The sequence below is a fragment of the Protomyctophum parallelum genome (assembly GCF_964188405.1).
Source record: "Protomyctophum parallelum genome assembly, chromosome: 5".
NCBI classification, from domain to species: Eukaryota; Metazoa; Chordata; class Actinopteri; order Myctophiformes; family Myctophidae; genus Protomyctophum; species Protomyctophum parallelum.
The window spans coordinates 25,969,922-25,996,662 of NC_139702.1; the positions used below are offsets into that span (position 1 = coordinate 25,969,922).

Sequence of the window (26,741 nt, forward strand, 5' to 3'; positions counted from 1 at the left end):
TGGTCTGATGAACCCATTCTGACCTGAGATCAGATTCTTAAAAATGTCAGTCGTTCTTCGATTTTTCAAAAATAGCAGACCTACAAGCTCGTATGAGCTTGTAGATCTGCTATTTTTCAATAGCTAAAGCATGACACGATGCTAACACCAAAATGGGTTCCTGTTCAGAATGGGTTAAAGACAAACAGACATTACACAACAAGAACATAATAACAAAGAAAAGAAAAACAGCTCAGGCACAACACTATTATAAATAAAAAGGTTGAATATACAAAGACATGACAAGGACAATGAACCATAATGACAAGTGGCTTTCGAATTTTGATAGACTCCCATTCAGGAAATGCATCCATACAGTACATAAATTAAAAAGGCAGACAATGGGTTAGATATTTTTTTATTCATAACCCGCCCCTTTTTCGTCATTAAAACAGTTTGACTCCATAAAACGCTTCATACCCGCTATTTAATCAAATATTCCACGCCGCCGAGATTGTTTTATTACCTTTTTAGAGAGCATACGCTGAAGTATTTGCAGCTTTCAACGACGAAAACCCGCCGGCATGTTATGGTCATCAGTACCAGCGGCCATTACAATGCGCTACAGGATCCGCCTCCATGAGGCATTGTAGTCCAAACAAACCCCCCCCCCCCCCCCGTCCACTTACATTGAACTCAATTTCCCAGAAGCCCTAGCAGCCCAGATGACGACTTGATTTCCGGTTTCGTCATCGTAACGCGACGGCCTCGTCATCGGGGTCCCCGGATAAATCCGCTGTTTCTTTTTAACTATTTTAAAACGGCGAACAAGTATAGCGTTTTACGCGCGGTGGAACACTGGATTAAACAATTAAGCGGCCGTCAAGCTGTTAATGTTATATTATCATCAATAACATTGTTAATGTTTTGCCAATCATTTGGGGGGACCACTTGGCAATGCATGTTTCACATTGGCCTCGCCGGAAATAGGCAAAACAATCATAGCAGCTCCATAAGCTGATGTAATATTATGTGTATATTTTGTTGCAATGTTTGTTTGTCCCAGACCGAGGACCACAATGAAAATAAGTCGGTAAGACCGTATTGTGTATTTATTCCTTGACGCTTCCTAAATGAACATGACGTAACTTGTTTTTTTTCTTGCATGACGTCTAATGAAATCAAATAAAATCGATCAAAAATGAGAAGGAAAAAGAAAACACTATAAAATTGAAGCTGGTAAATGGGTTCTCTCTCTCCTGATCGTATATATAATTTACAACCCACCCGACCTGAACATTAATTTTAAGAGCCCTGTTACTGAACAAATACCTTTTCGTCATTAATGTTCTATTATCATCAATAAAATTGTTAAACAATCCGCGAAAATAGCAGCTCCATAAGCTCATACCGTGTCTCTCAACTCCATGTGTTGTGAGCTTGTCGGTTTGGCTATTTTCACAGAAAATATGTATTTGATGTAGAGGGAAAAACAGGATGGGGGGGGTGAACTGTATAGAGTGAGTGACACCCACAGCTACAACTCTAGAGAGAGCACCCATAAACTGGTACCCCCAAATTTAGACATGGGAACACTGCTATACTGCCCTGACAGCTGCCCTGTCAGGACATTCAAATTTAAAGGACCACTTTTCAATGGAAGCCATCATTCTCACAATAATACAAATCTAAATATTAAAATAATAATGATACAATCATATTTAAAAAAAAAAAGAAAAATCTTCCTAACGATGATGTCATTGGAAGACTGAACTGGCACAGACCGAGTAGGAAAATAAATGTGATATTTTATCATGAACATCAGTGAGGACCAATTATTTGAAGATGGGTTGAAAAGTGATGAAGTGGTCCTTTAACCCCATTTTTGGGGCGGGAACCCCTTTTGGTGTTTTAAACATTGTGTTATAATTTAGCTATTGAAAAATAGCAGATCCACAAGCTCGTAGGTCTGCTATTTTTTTAAAGTCGTTAAAATGATTGAATATATATTTCAGAGCGAACATTTTTCTTCTGGAACTACATATTTTGAGATGGGGGTCCGTGGCCCAGTAGAGACAATTCTGGGGTTCCTTGACATGAAAAATGTTGAGCACCACTGACATAGAAACATGGGTTTTTCAGAAAAATTTTAGGATTTAGAAGACTTTTTTTCAATCGACCTCAGTCCAAAATGGGTTAAACTAAAAGGATATGTAACATTGGCTTCTTTCAAAATTGGCCTGAACAAACATCAATCAGGAGACCGCAAGGACATTTTAATTCTCATCGAAAGATGGTTACCGTTTTAAATGTAACATTTTTGAACTTTGCTAATAGTTAATATCTGTTGATGCCATGTGTTGACTTGATGAATTGAAGACAACACGAGTGTTATCCCTTTAGCCCAAATATCCCACTGTATACTTTGCACAGTTTGCATTTCCCCCCGAATAATACAATTATTCAATCGATCAAAAAGGCTTTTAGTGCTTAAGTTTAGCGGCTAACGCTGGTTGTGTTGCAAACCCCCCAGGTCGTCAGTCTCCAGGAACAGCTGGAGAACGGACCCAACGCGCAGCTGGCCCGCCTGCAGCAGGAGAACTCCATACTGAGAGACGCTCTGAACCAGGCCACCAGCCAGGCTGAGAGCAGGTACCCGTCTGTCTGTCTGTCTGTCTGTCTGTCTGTCTGTCTGTCTGTCTGTCTGTCTGTCTGTCTGTCTGTCTGTCTGTCCGTCCGTCCGTCTGTCTGTCTGTCCTTTTTTGTTTTTGAGGGGCGCTATACAGGTTTAACCCATTCTGACCTGAGATCAGATCTGATTTTCAAAAATAGCAGACCTACAAGCTCGTAGCGCGCCACTCGGTGGCGCGCTACGAGCTTGTAGATCTGCTATTTTTCAATAGCTAAAATTATAACGATGTTTAAGACACCGAAAGGGGTTCCAAAACAGAATGGGTTAATATTAGTTTTTTAGTTCAATGTTTGTTTTAAAAAACGCCATTGACAATGACGGTGAAAGGTACAATCTTGTCCCTAACATAAACATTAAATGCCATTAACAATAAAAAATAATGTAATGTTTTGTTTTGTCACTGTTTGTTTTACATCACCATTAATTAACATCACCTAGTCACAGCAACACGAGTTAGACTTTAATATAGTAGCGCCCCTCACTTCACACGGGTGTGATTTTTAAAATATTTATCCCACGATTCTGCAACCCTTTTTTTTTTCACCCAGTGTCAATTATGTAATGTAATCCTGGGCGCTACACTTCCTCTGCCAACCTGGGGAGAGCAACGGACTGACCTCATGCTTCCTTCTATGCATGAGGAGTCCAAGCCGCTTCTTTTCTTTTCGTTTATCAATTATGTTTTATAATTCATTAGGTTTACAACCACTTAAACCCATTCTGGTGTTTTAACTAAGCATTATGTTATACTTTAGCTATTGAAAAATAGCAGATCTACAAGCTCATAGCGCGTCACCGAGTGGCGCGCTACGAGCTTGTAGGTCTGCTATTTTTTTTAAATCGTAAAAATGCCGCACAAATCTTTGAATACATATTATTCTAATTTCGACGTCAGGCCTAAATGGGTTAAACCGCAGCATCCGTATTCAGGGGGAAAACAATACCGCGGAAAGTATTGAATGCAGAGCGTAAAACAGAAGAAGACACGTAGTATATAGCCCTGTAGGACTGGAGGTAAACCACAATGGGGGTTTCGGTGGGTTATAACCGTGCATCCTGTGGTGGTGGTTTCCAGGCAGAATGCAGAGCTGGCGAAGCTGCGTCAGGACTGCGTGCGTCTGAGCAGGGAGCTGGGGGAGAGGACGGAGGGCCGCCAGGCCGACGACGACTACCGCAAGTCTCTGGAAGCCAAGATGGCCACGTCGGAGCAGCAGTTGGCACAGGTCCAGGTGAGAACAGAACACCACCGCCCCAGTATAGAGAAGAAAAACAACAAAAAATGTGTTGTAACCTGCCGTTTTCTTCCTACTTTCTAATTCTTTGTTTGGTCCAAAATATTGTGTGTGTTGTCATGATTTGTCACGAAAAGAGTTGGCTTCGTACGACGCTTAAAAGGTCTTTAAATTAATAATTTAAGAAATACCTATAGGTCAAAATGCATTGCGATTCATTTCCTGGGCCACTCGTTGTCCTAAAGGGGGAGGGACTGCGACGCTCTATACCCACCAAATTATCCATGATTTCTGAATGAAAATGCACACGTTGTTTCCTCTTGCTTTTTTTTTAAAGTATCAGTTTAGACCTGACATCGAAATAAAAAAAGTTTTTTCGCGATTTTTCACGATTTCTCAAAAATAGCAGCCCCGCGCTATGAGCTTGTAGATCTGCTATTTTTCAATAGCTCTAAAGTATTATATAATGCTTAGTTAAAACACCAAAAGGGGTTCCTCATGCCCCAAAATGGGTTAACCACTTTCATGAAGCTTAATTAAATTAAATTGCTATAGTATTAGTCCAGGAACTCTTTTTTTCAGGGCAGGATAACCGTTTCATCCAATCGGAAGAGAGAATACATACTGTACATACATGTAGAATACAGGATAAACGAGACAAATTTGGAAGTGATGAAACTGAAAGTCAGGTGTATTTTATGATGATGTACAGTAGGTCAGGGGTGCCCACACTTTGTAGACTTGAGAGCTACTTTCCAAATGACCAGCTCAACCAGATCTACCCACCAAAAAATATACATTATCCCATTGCTGAAAATAGTTACATATTACTAACATGATATTAGGCAAACGCACTTGGAATGGGAAATAGAGGGAAATGGAAAAAGGTTATTGCATTTTAATCAAATGAATCAAGTGAAGTCACTTTAACCCATTCTGAACGGGAACCCATTTTGGTGTTAGCATCATGTTATGCTTTAGCTATTGAAAAATAGCAGATCTACAAGCTCATAGCGCGCCACCGAGTGGCGCGCTACGAGCTTGTAGGTCTGCTATTTTTGAGAAATCGAAGAACGACTGACATAGAAACATGGCTTTTTCAGAAAACTGTCAGGAAGACATTTTTAGAATCTGATCTTAGGTCAAAAAGGGTTAATTCAAGTGTGCGATGACAAAAATAGTTTTAGTTTTTATTTAAATTATATATTTTATGTGGTCTACCTGCACAGCCTGTGTGATCTACTGGTAGATCTACATGTCATGTGGTCTACCTGCACAGCCTGTGTGATCTACTGGTAGATCTACATGTCATGTGGTCTACCTGCACAGCCTGTGTGATCTACTGGTAGATCTACATGTCATGTGGTCTACCTGCACAGGCTGTGTGATCTACTGGTAGATGTCATGTGGTCTACCTGCACAGCCTGTGTGATCTACTGGTAGATCACATGTCATGTGGTCTACCTGCACAGCCTGTGTGATCTACTGGTAGATCACATGTCATGTGGTCTACCTGCACAGCCTGTGTGATCTACTGGTAGATCACATGTCATGTGGTCTACCTGCACAGCCTGTGTGATCTACTGGTAGATCTACATGTCATGTGGTCTACCTGCACAGCCTGTGTGATCTACTGGTAGATCGGACATGTCATGTGGTCTACCTGCACAGCCTGTGTGATCTACTGGTAGATCGGGCATGTCATGTGGTCTACCTGTGTGATCTACTGGTAGATCACATGTCATGTGGTCTACCTGCACAGCCTGTGTGATCTACTGGTAGATCACATGTCATGTGGTTTACCTGCACAGCCTGTGTGATCTACTGGTAGATCACATGTCATGTGGTCTACCTGCACAGCCTGTGTGATCTACTGGTAGATCTACATGTCATGTGGTCTACCTGCACAGCCTGTGTGATCTACTGGTAGATCACATGTCATGTGGTCTACCTGCACAGCCTGTGTGATCTACTGGTAGATCACATGTCATGTGGTCTACCTGTGTGATCTACTGGTAGATCACATGTCATGTGGTCTACCTGCACAGCCTGTGTGATCTACTGGTAGATCGGACATGTCATGTGGTCTACCTGCACAGCCTGTGTGATCTACTGGTAGATCGCGATCTACCTTTTGGGCACCGCTGATGTAGGTATAGTGTAGCTCCTGATTGTTTTTAGTTATTGATGTGATGTTTGCCTGTTTGTTTTGTCCCAGACCGAGGACCACAATGAAAATAAGTCGGTAAGACTGTATTGTGTATTTATTTATCCTTCCTAAATGAACATGACGTAACTCGTTTTTTTTCTTGCATGACGAATCAAATAAAATCAATCAAAAATGAGAAGAAAAAAAAAACATTATGAAATTGAAGCTGGTAAATGGGTTCTCTCTCCTGATCGTATTATAATTTTACAACCCACCTGACCTGAACATTAATTTTAACCCATTCTGGGCGGGAATACCCCTTTTGGTGTTATAGCATTATGTTATGATTTAGCTATTGGGAAAATAGCAGGTCTACAAGCTCATAGCGCGCCACCGAGTGGCGCGCTACGAGCTTGTAGGTCTGCTTAAATCGAAGAACGACTGACATAGAAACATAGCTTTTTCAGAAAACTGTCGGCGTGTAGAAGACATTTTTAGAATCTGATCTCGGGTCAGAATAGGTTAAGGCGGTTATCCTGTTTGTTGTGTCTGACTGTCCCATCTGTCTGTCCGTGTGTAGGCCAGCCAGGCGGACAGTGAGCTCTCTCTGAAGCAGAGGTTGGAGGAATTGACCCAGCAGCTCTTGCAGTCCCAGGAACAATTGGCTAAAAGCCAGCAGGACGCTGCCCTCATCAGCGGTCAGTATGCTTTGGTTCTCTGTGTGATGATGTCTGTAATTCCGTTGTAGATCTGCTATTTTTCAATAGCTAAAGCATAACATGATGCTAACACCAAAATGGGTGCCCGTTCAGAATGGGTTAAACAGTAACTAGTAAGTAAAGGTACAATATTTGCCGTTGAGATGTAGTGGAGTAGAATAATTGAAAATTGGAAGTACTCCAGTAAAGTGCAGTACTTAACCCATTTTGGTGTTTTAAGCATTATGTTATGCTTTAGCTATTGAAAAATAGCAGACCTACAAGCTCATAGCGCGCCACCGAGTGGCGTGCTACGAGCTTGTAGGTCTGCTATTTTTGAAAAATCGTGAAAATGTGCCTCAAATTTGGAATATATTTTTTTCAGAACGAACGTTTTTAACTCAAATCTTTGCTTCTGGGGAGGTCCCTGGAACATCATATTTTCAGATGGGGGGTCAATTACAGATCAATTTTTGGGGTCCTTGACATGAAATATCGAGTGATATACAATAGGCCTAGAAACATAGGTATTTCAGAAAACTGTCAGGATTTAGGGAGACTTTTTTTTCCAGGCCTAAATGGGTTAAGAAATGGAGTTGGTTACTTTCCACCACGGTGGATATAATATGATCCATATATTGCTTTGGCCTACAGTACATGCACACTATTCAAACATGGCTACAGATGAGGACACGTGTGTTTTTTTTAGACCATGACATTTCTTGTCATTTTTCCAACCTCAGAGCTGACGGAGAAGCTGGTGTCCACCGACGCCCAGCTGAACGAAAGCTGCACTGAACTGCAAGCCCTCAAGGACCAGATGGAGACTCTCACACAGGAGGTCGCGTCGGAGGTCGCACCAGAGGTCGCGTCGGAGGTCGCGGCAGAGGTCGCGCCGGACGTCGCGGCAGAGGTCGTGCCGGAGGTCACGTCGGAGGTCGTGTCGGAATCCCAGGTACAAACTGCAGTAGTATTATACTACAAACGATTTGTAGAGTCAACTCTTTTCAAGAAACATTCTATATGCCTATATATGGTGAAGTGGGAGGGATCCAAAGCTCCAAGTGGGAGGGCAAAGGTCTGTGTTGTGTCGTTTTTAACATCCTCGTGTATTTAAACCATTTGATTATCTTGTTGTTTTGTTCATGTTTGTATGATATTCGTCGGTTTGTACATGTACATATGTAACAGTAAAAAGACGCATGTGTACTGTATACCTTGCCCTGTACCCTATAATATATATATTTTTAAAACCTTGAAATTTAAAGAAAGGAAATACTACAATAGAATATACTACAACCATATCGTTATAACTACAGCACAAACGTCTGTAGGAACTCCATCAAAAAAGCATGCAGGAATTAATCCTTAATAAATGAGTCAACTGAAATTGACTGTTGTTGTCAACAGGTTGACCAGTCGTCTGAGATGGAGGAACTGAAAAACTGGTAGGATTGTTTTCTTTGATGTCTCACCTGTTTTAAATTCCCCCGAACAATCAAATCACGGGCAGACTATTGCAGAACATGAAGCATAATGAGTTTCAGTAATATTCACTGTGTGTGTGTGTGTGTGTGTGTGTGTGTGTGTGTGTGTGTGTGTGTGTGTGTGTGTGTGTGTGTGTGTGTGTGTGTGTGTGTGTGTGTGTGTGTGTGTGTGTGTGTGTGTGTGTGTGTGTGTGTGTGTCCAGTCTGAAGGCCAATGAGGATCAGATGAATGTAATGGAAGAGGAACTGAAACAGCTCAGATGTGAGCTGGAGCTGACCAAGTCCACCAGGTTGGTTTTCACATTCCATTAATTGTATGTATTTGTATTTTATGTTTTCTGTGTTTGTAAAAAGAAATCTAAATAAAGTACTGATCATAAAGAAATATATATATTGGCCTGAGAAAACATACGTTTACATTGCCAAAGCAAAAAGTGGAACAATGCAATCAAAACAAAGTTTATGAAAGTCAGAATCTTCAATAAATCAATACACACAATTCACGCATTCACACCCACGGCGAGGAGAGGTCTGTGGTTCAGTGCCTTGCTCATGGTTCGATTCTTAAAAGGAGATGTCAAACCTCCCATCGCCGACACTTCCTCGCCATGAGCTCGTGGACGGGCTATCGGTAGGATTGCCAATCTGCGGTTTATAGAAATGTAAAAATGTGTGAAATGTTTCCACAGTGTTGTTGAGGAGATAGAAGAGGCGTCGGCTCCAGTCGAGGAACAACAGACAGACATCACTGTAAGTCTGACCTCAGTTCAGTTTAAGTGCTGTTTCTTGGTTAACCCATTCTGACCTGAGATCAGATTCTAAAAATGTCAGTCGTTCTTTGATTTTTCAATAGCTAAAGCATAACATGATGCTAACACCAAAATGGGTTCCCGTTCAGAATGGGTTAAAAGGTTACAGCTCTATTATTATAATAGTAATAATTGCTATATAGTGTTTGTCTGTCTCTCATGCACTTTAATATAAATAAATAAAAATCACATTGAGATATTGTACCCAATCAACCAATCATATTTGACCAACCTGTTTTATGATTATGCTTTTTTTTGCAGACTCCGAACATGGCTGAAGTGGAACTTCTCCAGAGCAGGTAGGGGACTCATTGTAACAGTAATAGTAAATTGCCTTTGTGTAAATTTGCATTGTGGTTATGGATTATTTGATGTTGCTTGATTTGTGGGCTGCAACTATCGATCATTATCTTAATGGTTATTCTATCCATTCGTTTTTTTTTTTTAATATATAATCACGAGAAAGAAACCTCATTCGACAGAAAATGAGAAACAACGGTCATTTTGTGATTTTCATGAGATTTCAGATTTCATTTCAATGAGGTTTTGATTCACAGTGGTGCCAACTCACACTCATGGGAGAGAGAGAGGGGGAGATTGGAAATGTCTAATTTAGGTTTTTTATCACTCCAAACCAGAACACACATTTTGCGGGAGAAGACACAAAATGCTGGAGACTGTGTGGTAGTCAGAATGCTAACCACGGGCATATACTCTACTGGGTAATGAGACATTTATGGACAGACATAGGCCTCACTTAGCTCTGGTCCATAGCTCTAATGCGTTTCATTTAGAGCCATGTTACTCTCAACTTCCGCCGCTCGTATGAATGCAGACCAGCCTCTACTCTTTGGCATATATACAAACGTTTTTGCTACTCACCAAAACAAAGGCGGGTTGTGTCATTAGAAAGCCTACTTTTCTTAGTGGACGCACTCTGAGCCCCCCCACCACACGTATAAACTGTACTTTTTGGCCAAAAGGGGATTTTGTTTCCACCGGAAAATTTTTTATTTTAGTTTCTCCGCTGCGCCTTCTACTGATATTGCCTAGAGAACTGCCTCATAGAGGTGAAAAAAAATCCCTTTCTGGCCAAAAAGTACCGTTTATACGTGTGGTGGGGGGGCTCAGAGTGCGTCCACTAAGGAAAGTAGGCTTTCTAATGACACAACTCGCCTTTGTTTTGGTGAGTAGCAAAAACGTTCTTTTTATTTACGCCAAAGAGGAGAGGCTGGTCTGATTTCGATTTGAGATTTAAAACTGAAAGTCCCATAGCCTTACTGCGCAGGGCAGAATCGTAGAAGCAGTAGAAGGCTATGGACCAGAGCTAGGCCTCACTCACACCTTTACAACAGACTGATGTATGCTTGTTGTAATACAAAGGGTGTGATACAGTACATCTTGCCCCAATGCATTTCCAATGGGAGTCACATGGTTTGACACAACATTTGTGTTGTATGAGGGGGGGGGGGGGCAGTCGAAACACAGCCGAAAGCCGTACAACAGCTTGTAGTCCAAAATGTTGTATCAAACCATGGGACTTCCATTGGAAATGCATTGGGGCGGCCATGACACTTACATCTTGCTTACATCTAGCATGCATCAATGTTGTATGCATTTACTAGTACATTTACATTTACATTTACTGTACTTAAGTACAATTTTGAGGACTGGAGTATTTCCAATTTGCAGTAGCCTACTTTTACTTCTACTCCACTGCATCTCATAGGCAAATATTATACTTTACTCCACTACAATTATTTAAAAAGTTTAGTTGGTTACTTTGTAGATTTTGATTATTACGAAACATACATTAACCACTTCCATCGTATATACATTTCGGCCATTTGATCTACAAGCTCGAGCTTGTAGATCGGATATTTTCAATACATTTTTATACATTTTAAAACTTGTGAAACGGAAAATTCTAATGAGTACTTTCTACATTATGATACCAAATACTTTTGTATTGTTACCCGAGTACATTTAGAATACCGGACTATTACATATAACAGAATATTGATGATGTACGATGATAAGAGCGCCCTTCACTTCACACGGGTGTGATTTCTTTTTTGCTTTAGGGAGATAGCATATTAATAGATTTATAATGTTTGTAGAGTAGTTGACTATGGATTTTGTTGTTCTACTTTTTCTACCACGTGATTGTCTTTCCTTCAATACTTGACACACAGCTTTAGGGTCAGTGTAAAGCCATTTATATTACATAATTGTAGTATTTTAGTATTGGATCTAAAGCAGGGTTTTTCAGGCCAAGGACCCCTTAGCTGAGAGAAAGATGAAGCACATATATGTGTTTTCAGACATTTAACAACTTAAACCCTCAATACATTGTGAACTTGAGCTTTGGCTCGGTACCTATTCTGTTATTTTTTTCCCCTGCACACCGAACCTCTTCACCGAAAATAGCAGATCTACAAGCTCACGACGTCTCAAAGACGCGTTGTGAGCTTGTAGAGCTGCTGTTTTTCTCCCACACCTTGATAAAAGTTGAGGCATTACATTTAGGTTGACTCTGTTTCCGATCTACAAGCACAATACGCATTGCATGACGCGGCGTAGTGAGCTTGTAGGTCTGCTGTTTTCAAAATGTTTGCCTCTCGTTGATTACTTTTCATGCAGTGATGGTGTTTTTTTATTTAATTAATAAAAACATGTTTACGGTATTAAAAGGGTATTAAAAGTCCTTACATTTACTGTCATCTTTGGGAACCCCGACCCACAGGTTTAGAACCACTGGTTTATTGTGCATTCCTCGTTCTGGTCTCAGACGGTATATCGTTTATTTTTATTTTTATATACGTGTGTAATATGTCTCTCTTAGCTTACTGTTGTTTAGAAGCTTGTTTCACAGTTTAGCAGATCAATATCGACGTGCGAAACCCTGACAGAACGTTGTTCTGTGTTTTTTTTTGGTTGGTCCAGTCTGCACGAGAAGGAGCTGCTCATCTCCTCGCTCACCGAGCAGCTGGAGGCTCTGAAAACACAGCTGGACGCCGCAGCGGAAGCCCCAGCACAGCTGGACGCCACAGGAGACGCCCCAGAAGAGCTGGACGCCACAGGAGAGGCCCCAGAAGAGCTGGACGCCTGCACAGGAGAGGCCCCAGAAGAGCTGGACACCGCAGGAGAGGCCCCAGAAGAGCTGGACGCCACAGGAGAAGCCGCAGGACAGCTGGACGCCACAGGGGACGCCCCAGCAGTAAGTTCCAAGACCAACCGGAATGCTCAGCATTCCATGTTTTGATTTCCATGCGTTCAGTGCATTCACTGAAACTAGAGTCCGCCCTGATTGTAAGGTGACTACTAGTAACCTGGATTAATCTGCTCAAAGCATCGGTAGGCAGGTTTGGTCATTTCACACAAGATGTCAAACCCACACACCCACACACCCACACACATAGTCACTTAAAAAACTTGACGTGCATGCGCAGGTACGGCGAACGCCCTAGAGTCAATTGAAGACGCACCTAAAGCTTACCCAAATCCGGCTTGCATAACAGGTTTACTGGCGGTCAACACGCCTCACTAGATTAACCACGTGTCAAGTACGAAAGTAGTATGAAATGGTGACTTAACTTTACATAGCAACAGGTTTAACTGTTCACCTGAACGTTATTCTCGGAATAAAATCAACACAGCAGTATGACTCCAGTACGTACTGCTTCTGTGGTGTTCTGTTGTGCACGCAACAAGAATGTCTCTGCACATGTTAAGCATGTTATTTAGACATCATGACAGCTGCTAGTTTAATTGTTTAGCTGGTATCCTACAGTATAGTTACTGTGAATGCTCTGCACATAGGAGCGCCTGCTAGATGCCTACATTTTAAATGTTAAATTGTCGGGGTGGCTGTGCAGGAGGCAGAGAGAGACAGACGGATAGCTGAGCTGGAGGAAGAAGTGAGACTGCTGAAGGAGGAGGTGGAACAGAGCAAGAGCAAGAACGCTGTGAGTCCTTCGTTTGCAGCCACTTCAGCTGATCTACACACTCAACGTGTTTGTTAAGGGCAGTACATGCAACTGTTTCCGACCATCGAACTTTTCGTCGGAAAGCGACCGGTACAACTTTCTGAAAGCTGCGCTCCCAGATGTTGTGACTCGCCGAACTCTACTTCGGAGAAAAAAATAAAAGTCTGATCTTTCCGACGAAAGGTCCGGTGGTCGGACTGCTCTTTAGTCTCAACTGCTTGTGAGCAACTTGTGCATATTCATTCAGTGTGAGTTGTGACCAGATGTGTACCTACTGTACACTATATACAGTATTGTCTATGATAAACATGGTCAGTGTTGCTGTCATTTTTTTAATCATGTGTGTTTCTCTCATTCCAGGAGTCAGGAAGTGAGACTGAAAGTGATCAGCCATTTGAAAAGTAGGTGACACGATGGTCATTGTTTTGGTTGTAGCCGTTTTGCTATTTAGTTAATTAAATTAATAGAAATGCCACCCGCTGGGGTGAAAAAAAAGAAATTATACATCTCAACGGGCTATTCTTATTCAGTAAATTCCATACATTCTGACAACTGTGCTTATTATTAATTTGGTGCAACGACAAAGCTTTTATTTTTGAGTGGTGCAACCACTCCAAGGAACAGCAATGTCCGTGTTCACCTATGTGTGTTGTTCAACTATGTGTTGTTCAACTTCACCTATGTGTTCACTATATGTGACGTTAATGAGCCTATGACTATGAGTACCAGTAGGGGCGCTGTTGTGCCAGAAACTGAGAGAGAGAGAGATAGTATTAGTGCTGCACTGTTGCCTGCTAATGAGAGAGAGAGAGAGAGAGAGAGAGAGAGAGAGAGAGACAGTCACAGAGGAGGGGGGGAAATCCCACGATTTTACAACCCATTCTTTTCACCCAGTCTCGATGATCTAATGTAAATCCTGGGCGCTATACACTTCCTCTGCCAACCTGGGGAGAGCAACGGACCGGCCCCATGCTCCCCTCTATATGCATGAGGAGTCCATGCCGCTTCTTTCTTTTCACCCGACAACTTTTCACCCGCAACTACAAATCTGACTTTGAGATCGTTAACACATGCATACAGTCAATCACTTTATGTGAAACAGTCAAGTCAGTGTGTACAGTGATGCGTTATGAAACGGTATGGTCTCTGTCGGGTAGAAACCTGTCAAACGGTTTACTTTTTTCGGGATTAAAATTTAAAAAAGTAGCAAAAGTAGAAGATCGACAAGTTCGCCGATCTTCTACTTTTGATGCTTTCGTGTGACCCTTTACCGTGTGATCAAGTAGGGGTGTTAATCCATTTTGGGGCGGGAACCCCTTTTGGTGTTAGCATTATGTTACGCTTTAGCTATTGAAAAATAGCAGATCTACAAGCTCGTAGCGCGCTACGAGCTTGTAGGAAGAACGACTGACATGGAAACATAGCTTTTTTCAGAAAACTGTCAGGATGTAGAAGACATTTTTTTAATCTGATCTCAGGTCAAAATGGGTTAATTTACAAGAAAAACCCCAAGGAGTTTGAATATAAGAGGTTTCTCTGCCTGACTGCGACGACACATGTACATTGATGTCTGGTGTGTAAAACGACTGATGATGTGTGTGTTGGCAGTTTGGAGAAGGACTCCGAGCTGTTGTCTCTGGAAGATGAACTGCAGACTGTGAAGGAAGAGATGGAAGGCATGAAGAACAAGAGCAACGTGAGTCACTGCTTTTTTTTATTCCACTGGTTTACGTACGTCACTGGTTTTCAGTAGTGATTGGCCTCATTGTTATTTACAACGAGGATCATTACAATGAATGGTAGGGTTTAAGTGATATTTGTTTGTTCAGTAACCATAGAGTTAAAAAACCGTGTGAAGTAAGTGGTGCAACTTACCGTGTGGGGGTCTCTCTACTGACTGTACCCTTTACTGTACTGTACTGTCACTGTACTGTACTGGCACACCCAAAATCACCATATATACAGTTAATATGTGCGTGTGTTTGTGTGTGTGTTAGGTTGCGCACAGGTGGTGAAAAACAACCATGCTGTTTTCGTGCTCGGACGCACCCAGCCAGCCACCCACCCAACCACACACACACATAGTCACTTAACTCATTTACTGCCCGAGTAAATACATAACAAATCCACCCACTGTCAGCCATTTTTTTGTTTTTCCTTACCTTTCAAGTGGTCAGAATATTTAGAATATCCCGTACGATCGAACCCCCGATCGTTGATAAACAATCAGGGTTGTGTCTGTGCTTCGATGATTTTTATTCTTTTTTTTTGTAACGCGACCATCCATTGAATAGTTTAGGGTCCATTGAATGAGGGTTAAACAGTGACTCATCATAGGTTAGAGAAGATCGCCATCTTGTGTAAAAACTAAAAACACGTCAAAACCATAGAGTTAAGGACTAGCCCCCTGCACCCTGGGTGCGTTTTTGCATTTTGAATTCATTATTCATTTATAATTTGTTAAATTGGAAAAAGGGCTTTGTTAAGACCTCCATATTATTATGGTCAATGCCTGTGTAAAAAGTGGGAGCGATTGGTGCAGGCGGTGAGGAGATACAACGGTGTTTCTGACAGACAGACACTCAGACATTCAGACAGACAGACACTGACTGAATTATAGTATGAGGGAGGACCGGAGCGACAGCCCCGCCCCCGGCTATTCATTTCAATAGAAGTTGCTCAGTGGCGTTTTGAATGCCAGAAGTACCATTAAACTCAATGGCTCGAGCGAGCGTGAAGAGCAGCCCCAGACCTCACATTTGAGGTCCTGGGGGATGACGCGCGTTGTTACGCACATGACGTCACTGAACGTCCGTCCGTCCACCTCCGTTAACGTGCCGCAGTTCCACCTTTCGCCAGTAGGTAGTAGTGGCAGCTTCAACGTTGGATATAGCCTTACTGGTCAAAACACGTGATTGGAGGTGTGGGCTATATCAGAATATAGAGCTATTTAACACTTTTTTGAGTGGTGCAACCACTTCTACAACCAGCAATGTCCGTGTACACACACCCCTCTACCTATGTATGTATCATGAGCACGAGTATGTGACTTATTAATACCAGTAGGGGGCGCCAGAAACAGAGTGAGGGGTATGCTGTGCCTGCTGCCTGCTAGAGAGAGAGAGAGAGAGAGAGAGAGAGAGGGGGGAGAGAGGGGAGTTGCACCACTCGGTTCACACAGGTGTGATTTTTTTTTTAACCAAAGAAACTCAATTACCCAACCATTTAAATCAGTGTGTTGTTTTGTAAACTATATCCTCATTGGTACTGAGCTGCTGCTGAACAAAATTAAGTTTGTGTGAGACGGTGTGTCATTTTTTTTTGGGGGGGGGGGGGTATTGCGGCGACTTTGGCTCAGGAGGTAGAGCAGGTCGTCCAATGATCTGTGGGTCGGCGGTTCGAATCCCGGCTCCTCCTCCTGTCTACATGTCGAAGTGTCCTTGGGCAAGACACTGAACCCCACATTGCTCCCGATGTGCTGGTTGGTATACCTTGCATGCAGGCTTCTGCAGCAATCGTGTGTGTGAATGGGTAATGCACAATCTATGTAAAGCGCCTTGGATAAAGGCGCTATATAAATGCACCACTTATAGGCATGTAACGATATATCGTATATCGATATTATATCCCGACGATATGTATCGATTTATAATAAAAATAAATCGATAAAAAAAAAAAAAAAAAAAAAAAACTATTTTTTTTTAATATTTATTTTTAGGGGGGGGTAGTGTGTGATAAGAAATGTCAGCTGTAATCATATTCCATCATATTCACATGATTTTGGAGAGAAATGAGACAGTAGAGGCCTGGAGAGGGGAGCTGTATATGTGACTGTGCCCAGGTGATGGTCGTTATTGATGCTCATTAATACATCAAGGAAGGCATTTATCTTTGCAATGTAGTTAAATAAAAATTGTGAAAAAAGCTTTGGGGGGAAGATAAATCATAAAAAAAAAAAAAGGTAATTAATCATGAAAAATCGGCCCAGGCCGTAGCGTAACGGTCTGGGCACCGGACTGGTAATCCAGTCGCAGTGTGCCGCGGGTTCGACTCCCGGACCCGACACGGCCTTTACTGCATGTCATCCCCCCATCTCTCTCCCGTTTCCTGTCCGCCTACTGTCTGTCCCTTCAAAAATAAATAAAAGGCGTAAGCCGCAAAAAAAATATCTTAAAAAAAAAAAAAATCATGAAAAATCGTATCGTGAACCTCATATCGTGATACGTTTTGTTTCGTTAGTTGAGTGAATCGTTACATGCCTAACCATTTACCATTTATACCATTGCTGTTGTGTGCAGGAGCTGAGAGAGAAGAACTGGTCGGCCATGGAGGCTCTGTCCGCTGCCGAGAGTCTGAGTGAAGAGAGACTGGTCCAGATGAAAACAGAACTGGTCAGTATAGAAACTGTAGAAGAGAGACTGGTCCAGATGAAAACAGAACTGGTCAGTATAGAAACTGTAGAAGAGAGACTGGTCCAGATGAAAACAGAACTGGTCAGTATAGAAACTGTAGAAGAGAGACTGGTCCAGATGAAAACAGAACTGGTCAGTAGATAAACTATAGCAGAGAGACTGGTCCAGATGAAAACAGAACTGGTCAGTAGAAACTGTAGAAGAGAGACTGGTCCAGATGAAAGCAGAACTGGTCAGTAGAAACTATAGAAGAGAGACTGGTCCAGATGAAAACAGAACTGGTCAGTAGAAACTATAGAAGAGAGACTGGTCCAGATTAAAACAGAACTGGTCAGTAGAAACTGTAGAAGAGAGACTGGTCCAGATGAAAACAGAACTGGTCAGTAGAAACTATAGAAGAGAGACTGGTCCAGATGAAAGCAGAACTGGTCAGTAGAAACTGTAGAAGAGAGACTGGTCCAGATGAAAACAGAACTGGTCAGTAGAAACTGTAGAAGAGAGACTGGTCGTGAAAATGTGGCACAAATCTTTGAATATAATATTCTTTCGGAAGACTTTTTATTTATTTGCGACGTCTAGGCCTAAATGGTTTAAAAAGTAAGCAGATCCACATGCTCGAAAAGGCGACGCTTGTGGATCTGCTACTTTTTGATGCTTTTGTGTGATGCCGTAGTCAAGTGTGATCAAATAGGGCGTTTAATTTACAAAAATAACAAACGCAAAAAGTCAGAATATGGAGATGGAGGTTTCTGTCTGATGGCGGCGATATGTTCTGTATGACAAGACACCTTTACACAGCTGAATGACTCCTTTGATACCTTCAGTATGTAAACCGTGTGCGTGTGTGTGTGTGTGCGTAAAACGCCGGGACAATGCTCCACATGTCCCAAACTCTTCTCCCTTCTGGCTCCAAAACTGTGGAATGCACTTCCCGTTGCAGTCAGAACTGCAGCATCACTCCCAATCTTCCGCCGTAGTCTGAAAACCCACCTTTTCAGACTCCATCACGGCCCATAGCACTTACCCTACCCCCTTAGATAGCATTTCTGTAGACTTGGATAGCGTTTGATACAGACTTATAGCATGTTATGTAAACAGCACTATAATTGTATTGTATGTAGTCATAGCACGTCATAGTACATATGTATAGCATAGTATATATGTATAGTTTATATGTATAGTTTCATTATATAGATATTCCACTGTTACGTTCTTAGGCATGTTTCATGATAGATGCTTTTTATGTGATGTATTCCCATGCTCTTTTGTTCTTGCTTAATGTAAATCGCTCTGGATTAAGAGCGTCTGCTAAATGCCTAAATTGTAAATTGTCGTATAGGCTGCAGCTGAGGAGAAGAACAACTCCATCCAGACAGAGGTCCAGAGAGCACTCCATACACTCTTCCCTGAAGTTCCCATGGAACCTGATCAGGTACAGTACATGTGTGTGTACAGTATGTGTGTACAGTAGGGGAGGATGGGGGAAGATGAACCGTCGGGTAAGTTGAACCACCCCCTGTATCTTTAAAACTACACACATGAGTTGTCATGTGACCTCAAAATCAGGACACACCCACCATTTCAGTACATTTATACACGAAAAAGTGTTTTTTGCTGGTCAAAGTAAAAAGAAAAACTTTTCTGGAATAATCATTTTTATGTTAAAGCAAAAGCACCCAGGTCTAAACTTATATATCATGCATGTTGGTGATATACCAATGTATAAAACCCATGTGAATCATTTAGCTAAACATTAGCCTGGAGCATTAAGCTAGCCATGTTTTGTCAAAAAGTGGCCATGGGGCAAGTTGAACCAATTCCTTGGGGTAAATTGAGCCAATTTTCTTAATGTGAATCACCATTCATATTTTTGTATTAAGTATTTGCTAAATTATTTTCAATAAGTGAATACATTATCTGTTCAAGTTTAAGCTCTTTACATTAAAATATCATGTGGTTCAATTTTGGATCAACTTACCCCTTACCTGGGGCAAATTGAGCCACATGACCAGTTTTTTTGAAAAGGTCATATTTTCATGGCCCTTTGTCATAGCTGCTTACTCATCATTTCAATTGATAGAGGACATCCTGAAATATGTGTAGATCATTAGATTTGACTGCCATCTCATTTTGCCTTACTTCCAGGACAACTTAAGTCAAAAGTGGTTCATCTTCCCCCATCATCCCCTATGTGCCGCTTTATCTCAGTGATGTCCCAAGAACCGGGCCCACGAGGCCTCGTCAGTTTAGTTGAACAATCATAACTTGCATTTTTGGGTTAATATCGTCAAACATTGTCAAGAAGAGTACGTTAAAAAAAAGAAAAAAAAGATGAAATAAAATGAAATTGCAGATCTATAAGCTCAGTCCGTGTCAGACCTTGATGCAGTGTGAGCTTGTAGATCTTCTATTATTATTATTAGTGTGTGCTGTTATTGTAGTTATAGACCCAATTCGTATTGGTTGTTGTGTGCAGGAGTCCTGGTTGGAGGCGTTCACATTGAAAGCTCTGGAAGTGAAAGTACAACACAATACGACGGAACTAGAAAACACTAACAGCTCAGAGGTAAGGACACACACACACACACACACACACACACACATGCACACACGTCACACACACACACACACACACACACACACACGCATATGTCACACATGCATGACGGTCGAATCAATCAATCATTACATAACCTAAATGTATGCTATTTTTAACATGCTCTGAGAGAAAATGATGCTTTGTGAGCTTGTACTGTACATGGCCTATTTTTTTTAAACTTTTTTTTTGAAAAATCTTGAGAATATGAAACTACTGATTTAGAAAGCATTCGTTGACCTGGCCTCAGGTCTAAACTTAAAGGACAACTTTCGTTTTTTTCAACCAAGGTTCATGTTTTACGTTGTTATTAGAGAAAGTGTTCTTTTTTTTTTTCATTTGCTGCTTTCTTTTGTTTTAGGATTTTAGCTCTTTTTTACAGGTGGGGGCGGGGGCATTCGAGCATGGGGCTAAATATGGGTTTAATAGGACTATAGTAAATAATAAAATAATAAATCGCCATAATATTTTGTAAAAAAATACATATTTAGCCCCATGCTCGAATGCCCCCACCCCCCCATGTCAAAAACTGCTAAAATCCCCAAAACAAAAGAAAGCAGCAAATGAAAGACAATTAACACTCACCTTTTAGTTTCTCTAATAACAACCTAAAACTAGTTGTCCTTTAAATTCTTTGGGGTTTTTTTTACTTCCAGGAAGTTTTGTTGAAGCTCCAGGAAGCAGAGGACGCCCAGAAGAGCATGCAGACAGAGTGTGAACAGTACAGGACTGTTCTGGGTGAAACGGTGAGGAGGAAGAGACACACCTTCAGTTATTATCACAGTATTATCACGGTTTTTTCCAAAAATAGCAGACCTACAAGCTCATAGCGCGCCACTCGGTGGCGCGCTATGAGCTTGTAGGTCTGCTATTTTTCAATAGCTAAAGCATAACATAATGCTAACACCAAAAGGGGTTCCCGCCCGATACGGTAAAGACCAAGTAGAAGAAAAAAAAGCAGCAAATGACATAGCAAAATCTGAATACAATAATAAAACGGCTTCACAAATAGAATTGTCACATGCAAAACTGTTGAGAAAAACACTTACTTACTGGTGTTGCTGGCCTTAGTTACTCGTCTTTAGGGCGTTTCACAGCCTGGACAGCGAAAGCCCTACGGTGAATCGCCCCCCAGGTAATGAGGCACGTTTTTAGGGGGGGGGGAAAACTCCACGATATGCAGGTGTGTGCCACAGTCGAGTTGTCTGGATGATGAAGTATAAGGTTTACGGCTTACGAGTGTGTGGTTGTATAATCGATAATGCAGCTATTCGTATGTGCTATTGACGTTATCTTTTCCGTTCTGAAGAACAACCAGCGTACAGGAACGGGAACAAAGGAAAGACGCGACCAGGATAGATGGAATAGGTTCAACGTAGCCCGTCTTTATTTTCAGCAAAAGGCAGGTCCAACCACACGATCGTCTACAACGAGGAACAAAGGAATCACAAAATGACCTTTTGAGACGGTCTGGTTTTAGAAACACGCAGCGTTCGATAGCCGATCAGAGCGCTCCCAAGTGTTATACACAGAGATCAGATCTCCAAGTCCCTCCTCTCTTCACCGGACACACAATAGAGGTTTCCTGACTTCTCGACCAATGAGGTCTGGCAGTAGCTGCCTCCGGTGGAGAGAGTGTTCTTCAGACAAAGAGATCTTCCTCCTAACTTTTATACCTGTTGACATGGCTAACTTTGGACTAAAAACCACAATGATGAATTAAAGATACGATGAAAATGTAGTTAAACATAACGAAAGTATTATGAAACTGAACAGACTTATATTAAGCAATGAATGATTTACTAAATAGACCTATCATCTGGAAATACCCTGGTTCCTAATGCATTTTTAACCTGTGCCTACAACCTGTGTCCACAAGTAACGTTTTCATTTATTCTATGATGGCAGATAGATGTTAGGGATATTTTATTATAAGTTCACTATGTATTGTTTAACTTTATCCAGAGTAAGTAATGTAACTTTATGACACTAGCCTTTTGGTACATTAACATTTTCCCCCTTAGTAAATACTGACTTAGTAGAAATAGTGATTTTGGTTCATTTATATGGAAATTATACGACACTATGATCTAAATAAAGCATGTGCGTGTGCAGCAAGGTTATAATAGTTAACTAAAACTAACTAAAAAAAAGAAAACTAGAATTAACAAAACATTTTAGTTAATAACTGAAACTAATACAAAATAAAAACTAAATTAAAAAACGATAACTAAACTGAAACTGTATTGTGTGTCCTCAAAACAAACTAAAACTAACTGAAATTATAGACAAAATACCCCTTAGTTTTAGTTTTTATCAATATTTATATGCCATTCGGATATTTATAATATAATCCTTTTAAATTCATTCGATTAATTTCCTCATTTCTCCAACAAGTTTTACGGCAGTTTTCAGCACCGTACGGCAGCATGTAGCCACGCTAACCATAAACCAAAGTAAAAATAAAAACTAGCAAACCCGCTCTAAAAAACTAACTAAAACTAACTGAATTAGGGAAAAAAAAATGTTAAAACTAACTAAAACTAAACTATAAATAACCTATTACCTCTAACCTATTATAACCTTGGTGTGCAGGAGGGCATGCTGAAGGCTCTCCAGGAGAGCGTGGAGGAAGAGGAGCAGGTGTGGAAGAGCAAGCTGTCGGAGGCCGAGGAACAACGCGAGGCGGTGAGAACAGTCACTGTACCCTGATGCTAGAAGAATACAACATTATAACAGTCACTGTATACTGTACCCTGATGCTAGAAGAATACAACATTATAACGGATACATGAAACTGTCTGTCTGGTCTGTCTACTGTCTACATCCTGACAGTTTTTCTGAAAAAGCTATGTTACTGTGTCAGTCGTTCTTCGATTTTTCAAAAATAGCTAAAGCAGAACATTAACATAATGCCAACACCAAAACGGGTTCCTGCCCAAAATGGGTTAAGATTATATTGATTATTTTTAAAGATGTCCTGTGGTCTGGCCCCTGAGTTGTTAACCAGTTGAATGAACCCTATCATCCCTGTTCTGGGACACACACACACACACACACACACACACGACAAATCGGTTATTTTCTGTGAAGAGATTTGACGTTGAAGGAAAAAGAAGAGTGGACTCGAGTCAACTAGGTGTGTGTTTATATATATATATATATATATATGGGTTTGTCCCTGTGAAGTGGATCAGACGAGGAGTTCGATCCACACGAGAGTTGATGAGGAGTTGTGTGTTGTTGTGTCCAGGCTCTGACCCGGGTGAAGGTTCTGGAGGAAACGGTAGAGACCTGCACGGCCTCAGGAGATGATATGGAACAGGTAGTCTGTCTTGTCTGTCTTGTCTTCTCTGTCTGTCTGTCTGTCTGTCTGTCTGTCTGTCTGTCTGTCTGTCTGTCTGTCTGTCTGTCTGTCTGTCTGTCTGTCTGTCTGTCGTCTTGTCTTGTCTTCAGTGGTGTGCACAGATAGACACTAGGGGGTACTAGAGCACCGCCTGACCTTTTGGCAATGTGCTCTAAAAAAAAATATATATATATTTTTTTCTTATTTTGTAGTGTGTGGACCATGCGGTGACATTGATCAAATATTGATAAAAAACTCTTATACTATATTATTTAGGCCCCCACAATCTAAAGCTATGTTTCTATATCAGTGGTTCTTTGATAAAAAAAATAATAGCAGACCTACAAGCTCGTGGCGCGCCACTCGGTGGCGCGCTATGAGCTTGTAGATCTGCTATTTTTCAATAGCTAAAGCACCAAAATGGGTTCCCGCCCCAAAATGCGCTGCACAAGGTGCCCTTTTTTTTCACTTGAGCACCTGCCCCTCTAAATGTCTGTGCACGCCACTGCTTGTCTTGTCTGTAGTGTGCGTTAAGGTTGAACAGTCACCCTGGTTTCGGTCACCCTCAGTCTGACTAGACTAGCGTATAGCCTCGTAATGACGCAGACTTCATTAGAATCTATAATTCTATGACGGATCCACGAGAATCTGTTCTGTTCTGTTCCGTTCCGTCCAGCTGAAGGAGCAGGTGATGCTGCTGGAAGCTCAGCTGGAGAAACAGTTGGAGTCCGTCAACTTCACGCAGACGTACGCAGAGGAGATCGCTCAGGTCGGTGCTTCTTCTGCCTCTCAGACCTTTCCACGTCATGTCGAGTTCCCCAAAGCCCAAACTAATGTATACGTTTGGCCACGGCCACGCCCATCTGAAAGGTTTTGTGCCCCCAGAAGAGAAGATTTGTGTTCAAAAATGTCCAAACACATTCAAGATTCTGCGGAAATGTCATCAAATATTGTAGATGTACACTCACTCACTCTCACACTCACTCACTCACTCACTCTCACACTCACTCACTCACTCACTCTCACACTCACTCACTCACTCTCACACTCACTCACTCACTCACTCACTCTCACACTCACTCACTCACTCACTCACTCACTCACACACACACTCACTCACTCACTCACTCACTCACTCACTCACTCATTTGTTCTCTTCAGTCATTTGCACATATTTGGCGGATTAAATTAAATGTGTATGTGTTAACCCATTTAGACCTGACGTCGAAATTTAAAAAAATATATTCTAAATCATGACAATTTTCTGAAAGATTTAAGGCACATTTTAACGATTTTTTCAAAAATAGCAGACCTACAAGCTCATAGCGCGCCACTCGGTGGCGTGCTATGCGCTTGTAGATCTGCTATTTTTCAATAAGCTAAATCATAACATAATGTTTAAAACACCAAAAGGGGTTCCCGCCCCCAAAATGTGTTAAGCTAAATGTTATGGCAGTTTCAGAGGTTTCGTAAGTGGGGTCTGCTGTTTTGTACTCGGACTAATGGATTGCATAGCTGCGTGTGCAGCATGAATAATGCATCATTGATTTATTGGTGTTGAATACGTGTGCGCTCGGTTAAAGTATAAATAATGTATTAGTGATTGATTTAGTGTGAATGTGTATTGTGTGCGCGGTATACGTAACTATCGATCGATAACGGTCAATATTATGTGTGTTGTGTGTGTGTGTGTGTAGCTGAATGCTCAGTTATCAGACAGTCAGAGGGAACTGGAGGCCACGCAGACAGAAGCCCTGAAACAGTCTGAGGAGCTCACTATGGTATGTTTCCTCTACCCACAATGCACTGTCGATGAACCTATATGTCTCAAATCCCCAAAATCCCAATTGATTTCAAGGGCCCCCCAGTTTGATATGCATTTGGGCCACAGACCTCCCCATTCGATACCATTTTCTTATCTCTGGGGCCCCCAATCTGCACTGTAAAATTCTCAGTGTTTATTTAACTTGGACAAATGGAACCAAATGGACCCCACCGGCAGGCCCCCGAACCCGACGTTGAGAAACGGTGAAGTTAGAACTATGCTATTCTTAGTACTAGTGTTGCGTGGGTCAGGTTTTTTTTTGTAGTGTATAATTTGACTCGTCCCAGCCACTGCATCCATTTTCACAACGCGCACCCTTCCACGACCCGTCGTCAAACATTAAATACACGTTGAATACGGCTTTTATTCCGTCAAAAAGGTGCCTGAAAACAGCCTTGATAAGCTAATAATGTCACTGGCAAAGGTCCAGGATGTTACACGAAAACCAGTGACCAAATACCGGTGCCCTGAAGTCTGTGGTAGTTGCATAATAATTCTACCGTATTCAGTGGGTCAACACTTTTGGTGTAACACATGCGCGATGGACCGATGGTATAGCTGTTCTTGTTTACCATTTCATTTCTGACATACATGCCAATCGGACCACACGGAATGTTAGGAAAGGCCACCATCTTGTGACCAAGCACAGGTACTGCACATCACAGGTTTCTAATCAGTTTATTGCAGTCAAATGTTGTTCACTGGACATGTCATTGGTTTCAACAAAATAACTATCTACATTGTATTTACATTATATGTTTAGTAGAATCATAATTGAAGTTACGCCGTGTGTGTGTGTGTGTGTGTGTGTGTGTGTGTGTGTGTGTGTGTGTGTGTGTGTGTGTGTGTGTGTGTGTGTGTGTGTGCGCGTGTGTGTGTGCACACGCACAAACACATGCTGCTGTCGCAGTTACCACAATGCCTTGTGGGACATTTGTTTTAGCAGTGCAGTGTCCTGTTTTGCATATTGTAATATTTCCCCCGAATTTAGTATGCATTTCACGTACTGTTGAGTAATAGCCACGAAGCTTTCAGACATAGTAAAGGGTCTTGCATACTAATTTGGCATACTAAATAGTATGTTATTAGTATGGAACTTTTGACGTGGCCATGCCTATTTGTATTTACCCACAATGCATTGGTAATGAATGATGCACCTACAGTGTGGGATGGAGGCGAGGAATGATGAAAATGAATTGATAAAATGAACCACGGTGAAAATCAAATAAATTCATAGATGAGCAACGTTGATGAACTATTTTCATAAACACTGCAATGGTGGACTCACTAGTACTTGAGTCAAAGTATTATAAGTATACTGTATATACACCTGGTCAAATATTAATATATTAGTGGAGGTACTGGAGTAAAAATGCTACTAAGTAAGTAATGAATAACTCTTTAAGTAACGTACAATATTTTACGAAGTGCAATTTATTTTTAACATGTCAATGCATTGCTGTATAAAACAAATGTATACATTTCCCCCGATAATAACAATGAAAGCAGATTTACAAGCTCACAGTA

General features: G+C 41.4%; 1 protein-coding gene across 2 annotated transcripts in view; it reads left to right on the top strand.

Moving 5' to 3' along the window:
- rrbp1b (ribosome binding protein 1b) overlaps window positions 1-26,741 on the top strand; it is a 52,051-nt gene that overhangs the window by 14,523 nt on the left and 10,787 nt on the right. For both annotated transcript variants that reach the window (XM_083764691.1, XM_083764692.1), the window contains exons 9-28: window positions 2,513-2,631; window positions 3,747-3,900; window positions 6,633-6,750; window positions 7,494-7,705; window positions 8,161-8,198; window positions 8,441-8,527; window positions 8,927-8,987; window positions 9,308-9,345; window positions 11,993-12,266; window positions 12,925-13,014; window positions 13,396-13,436; window positions 14,644-14,731; window positions 17,334-17,426; window positions 18,787-18,879; window positions 19,924-20,013; window positions 20,700-20,789; window positions 22,639-22,731; window positions 23,297-23,368; window positions 24,066-24,158; window positions 25,087-25,170. In XM_083764691.1, coding sequence (XP_083620817.1) covers window positions 2,513-2,631; window positions 3,747-3,900; window positions 6,633-6,750; window positions 7,494-7,705; window positions 8,161-8,198; window positions 8,441-8,527; window positions 8,927-8,987; window positions 9,308-9,345; window positions 11,993-12,266; window positions 12,925-13,014; window positions 13,396-13,436; window positions 14,644-14,731; window positions 17,334-17,426; window positions 18,787-18,879; window positions 19,924-20,013; window positions 20,700-20,789; window positions 22,639-22,731; window positions 23,297-23,368; window positions 24,066-24,158; window positions 25,087-25,170 — 2,028 coding nt within the window. The remainder of the gene's footprint in view (window positions 1-2,512; window positions 2,632-3,746; window positions 3,901-6,632; window positions 6,751-7,493; window positions 7,706-8,160; window positions 8,199-8,440; window positions 8,528-8,926; window positions 8,988-9,307; window positions 9,346-11,992; window positions 12,267-12,924; window positions 13,015-13,395; window positions 13,437-14,643; window positions 14,732-17,333; window positions 17,427-18,786; window positions 18,880-19,923; window positions 20,014-20,699; window positions 20,790-22,638; window positions 22,732-23,296; window positions 23,369-24,065; window positions 24,159-25,086; window positions 25,171-26,741) is intronic.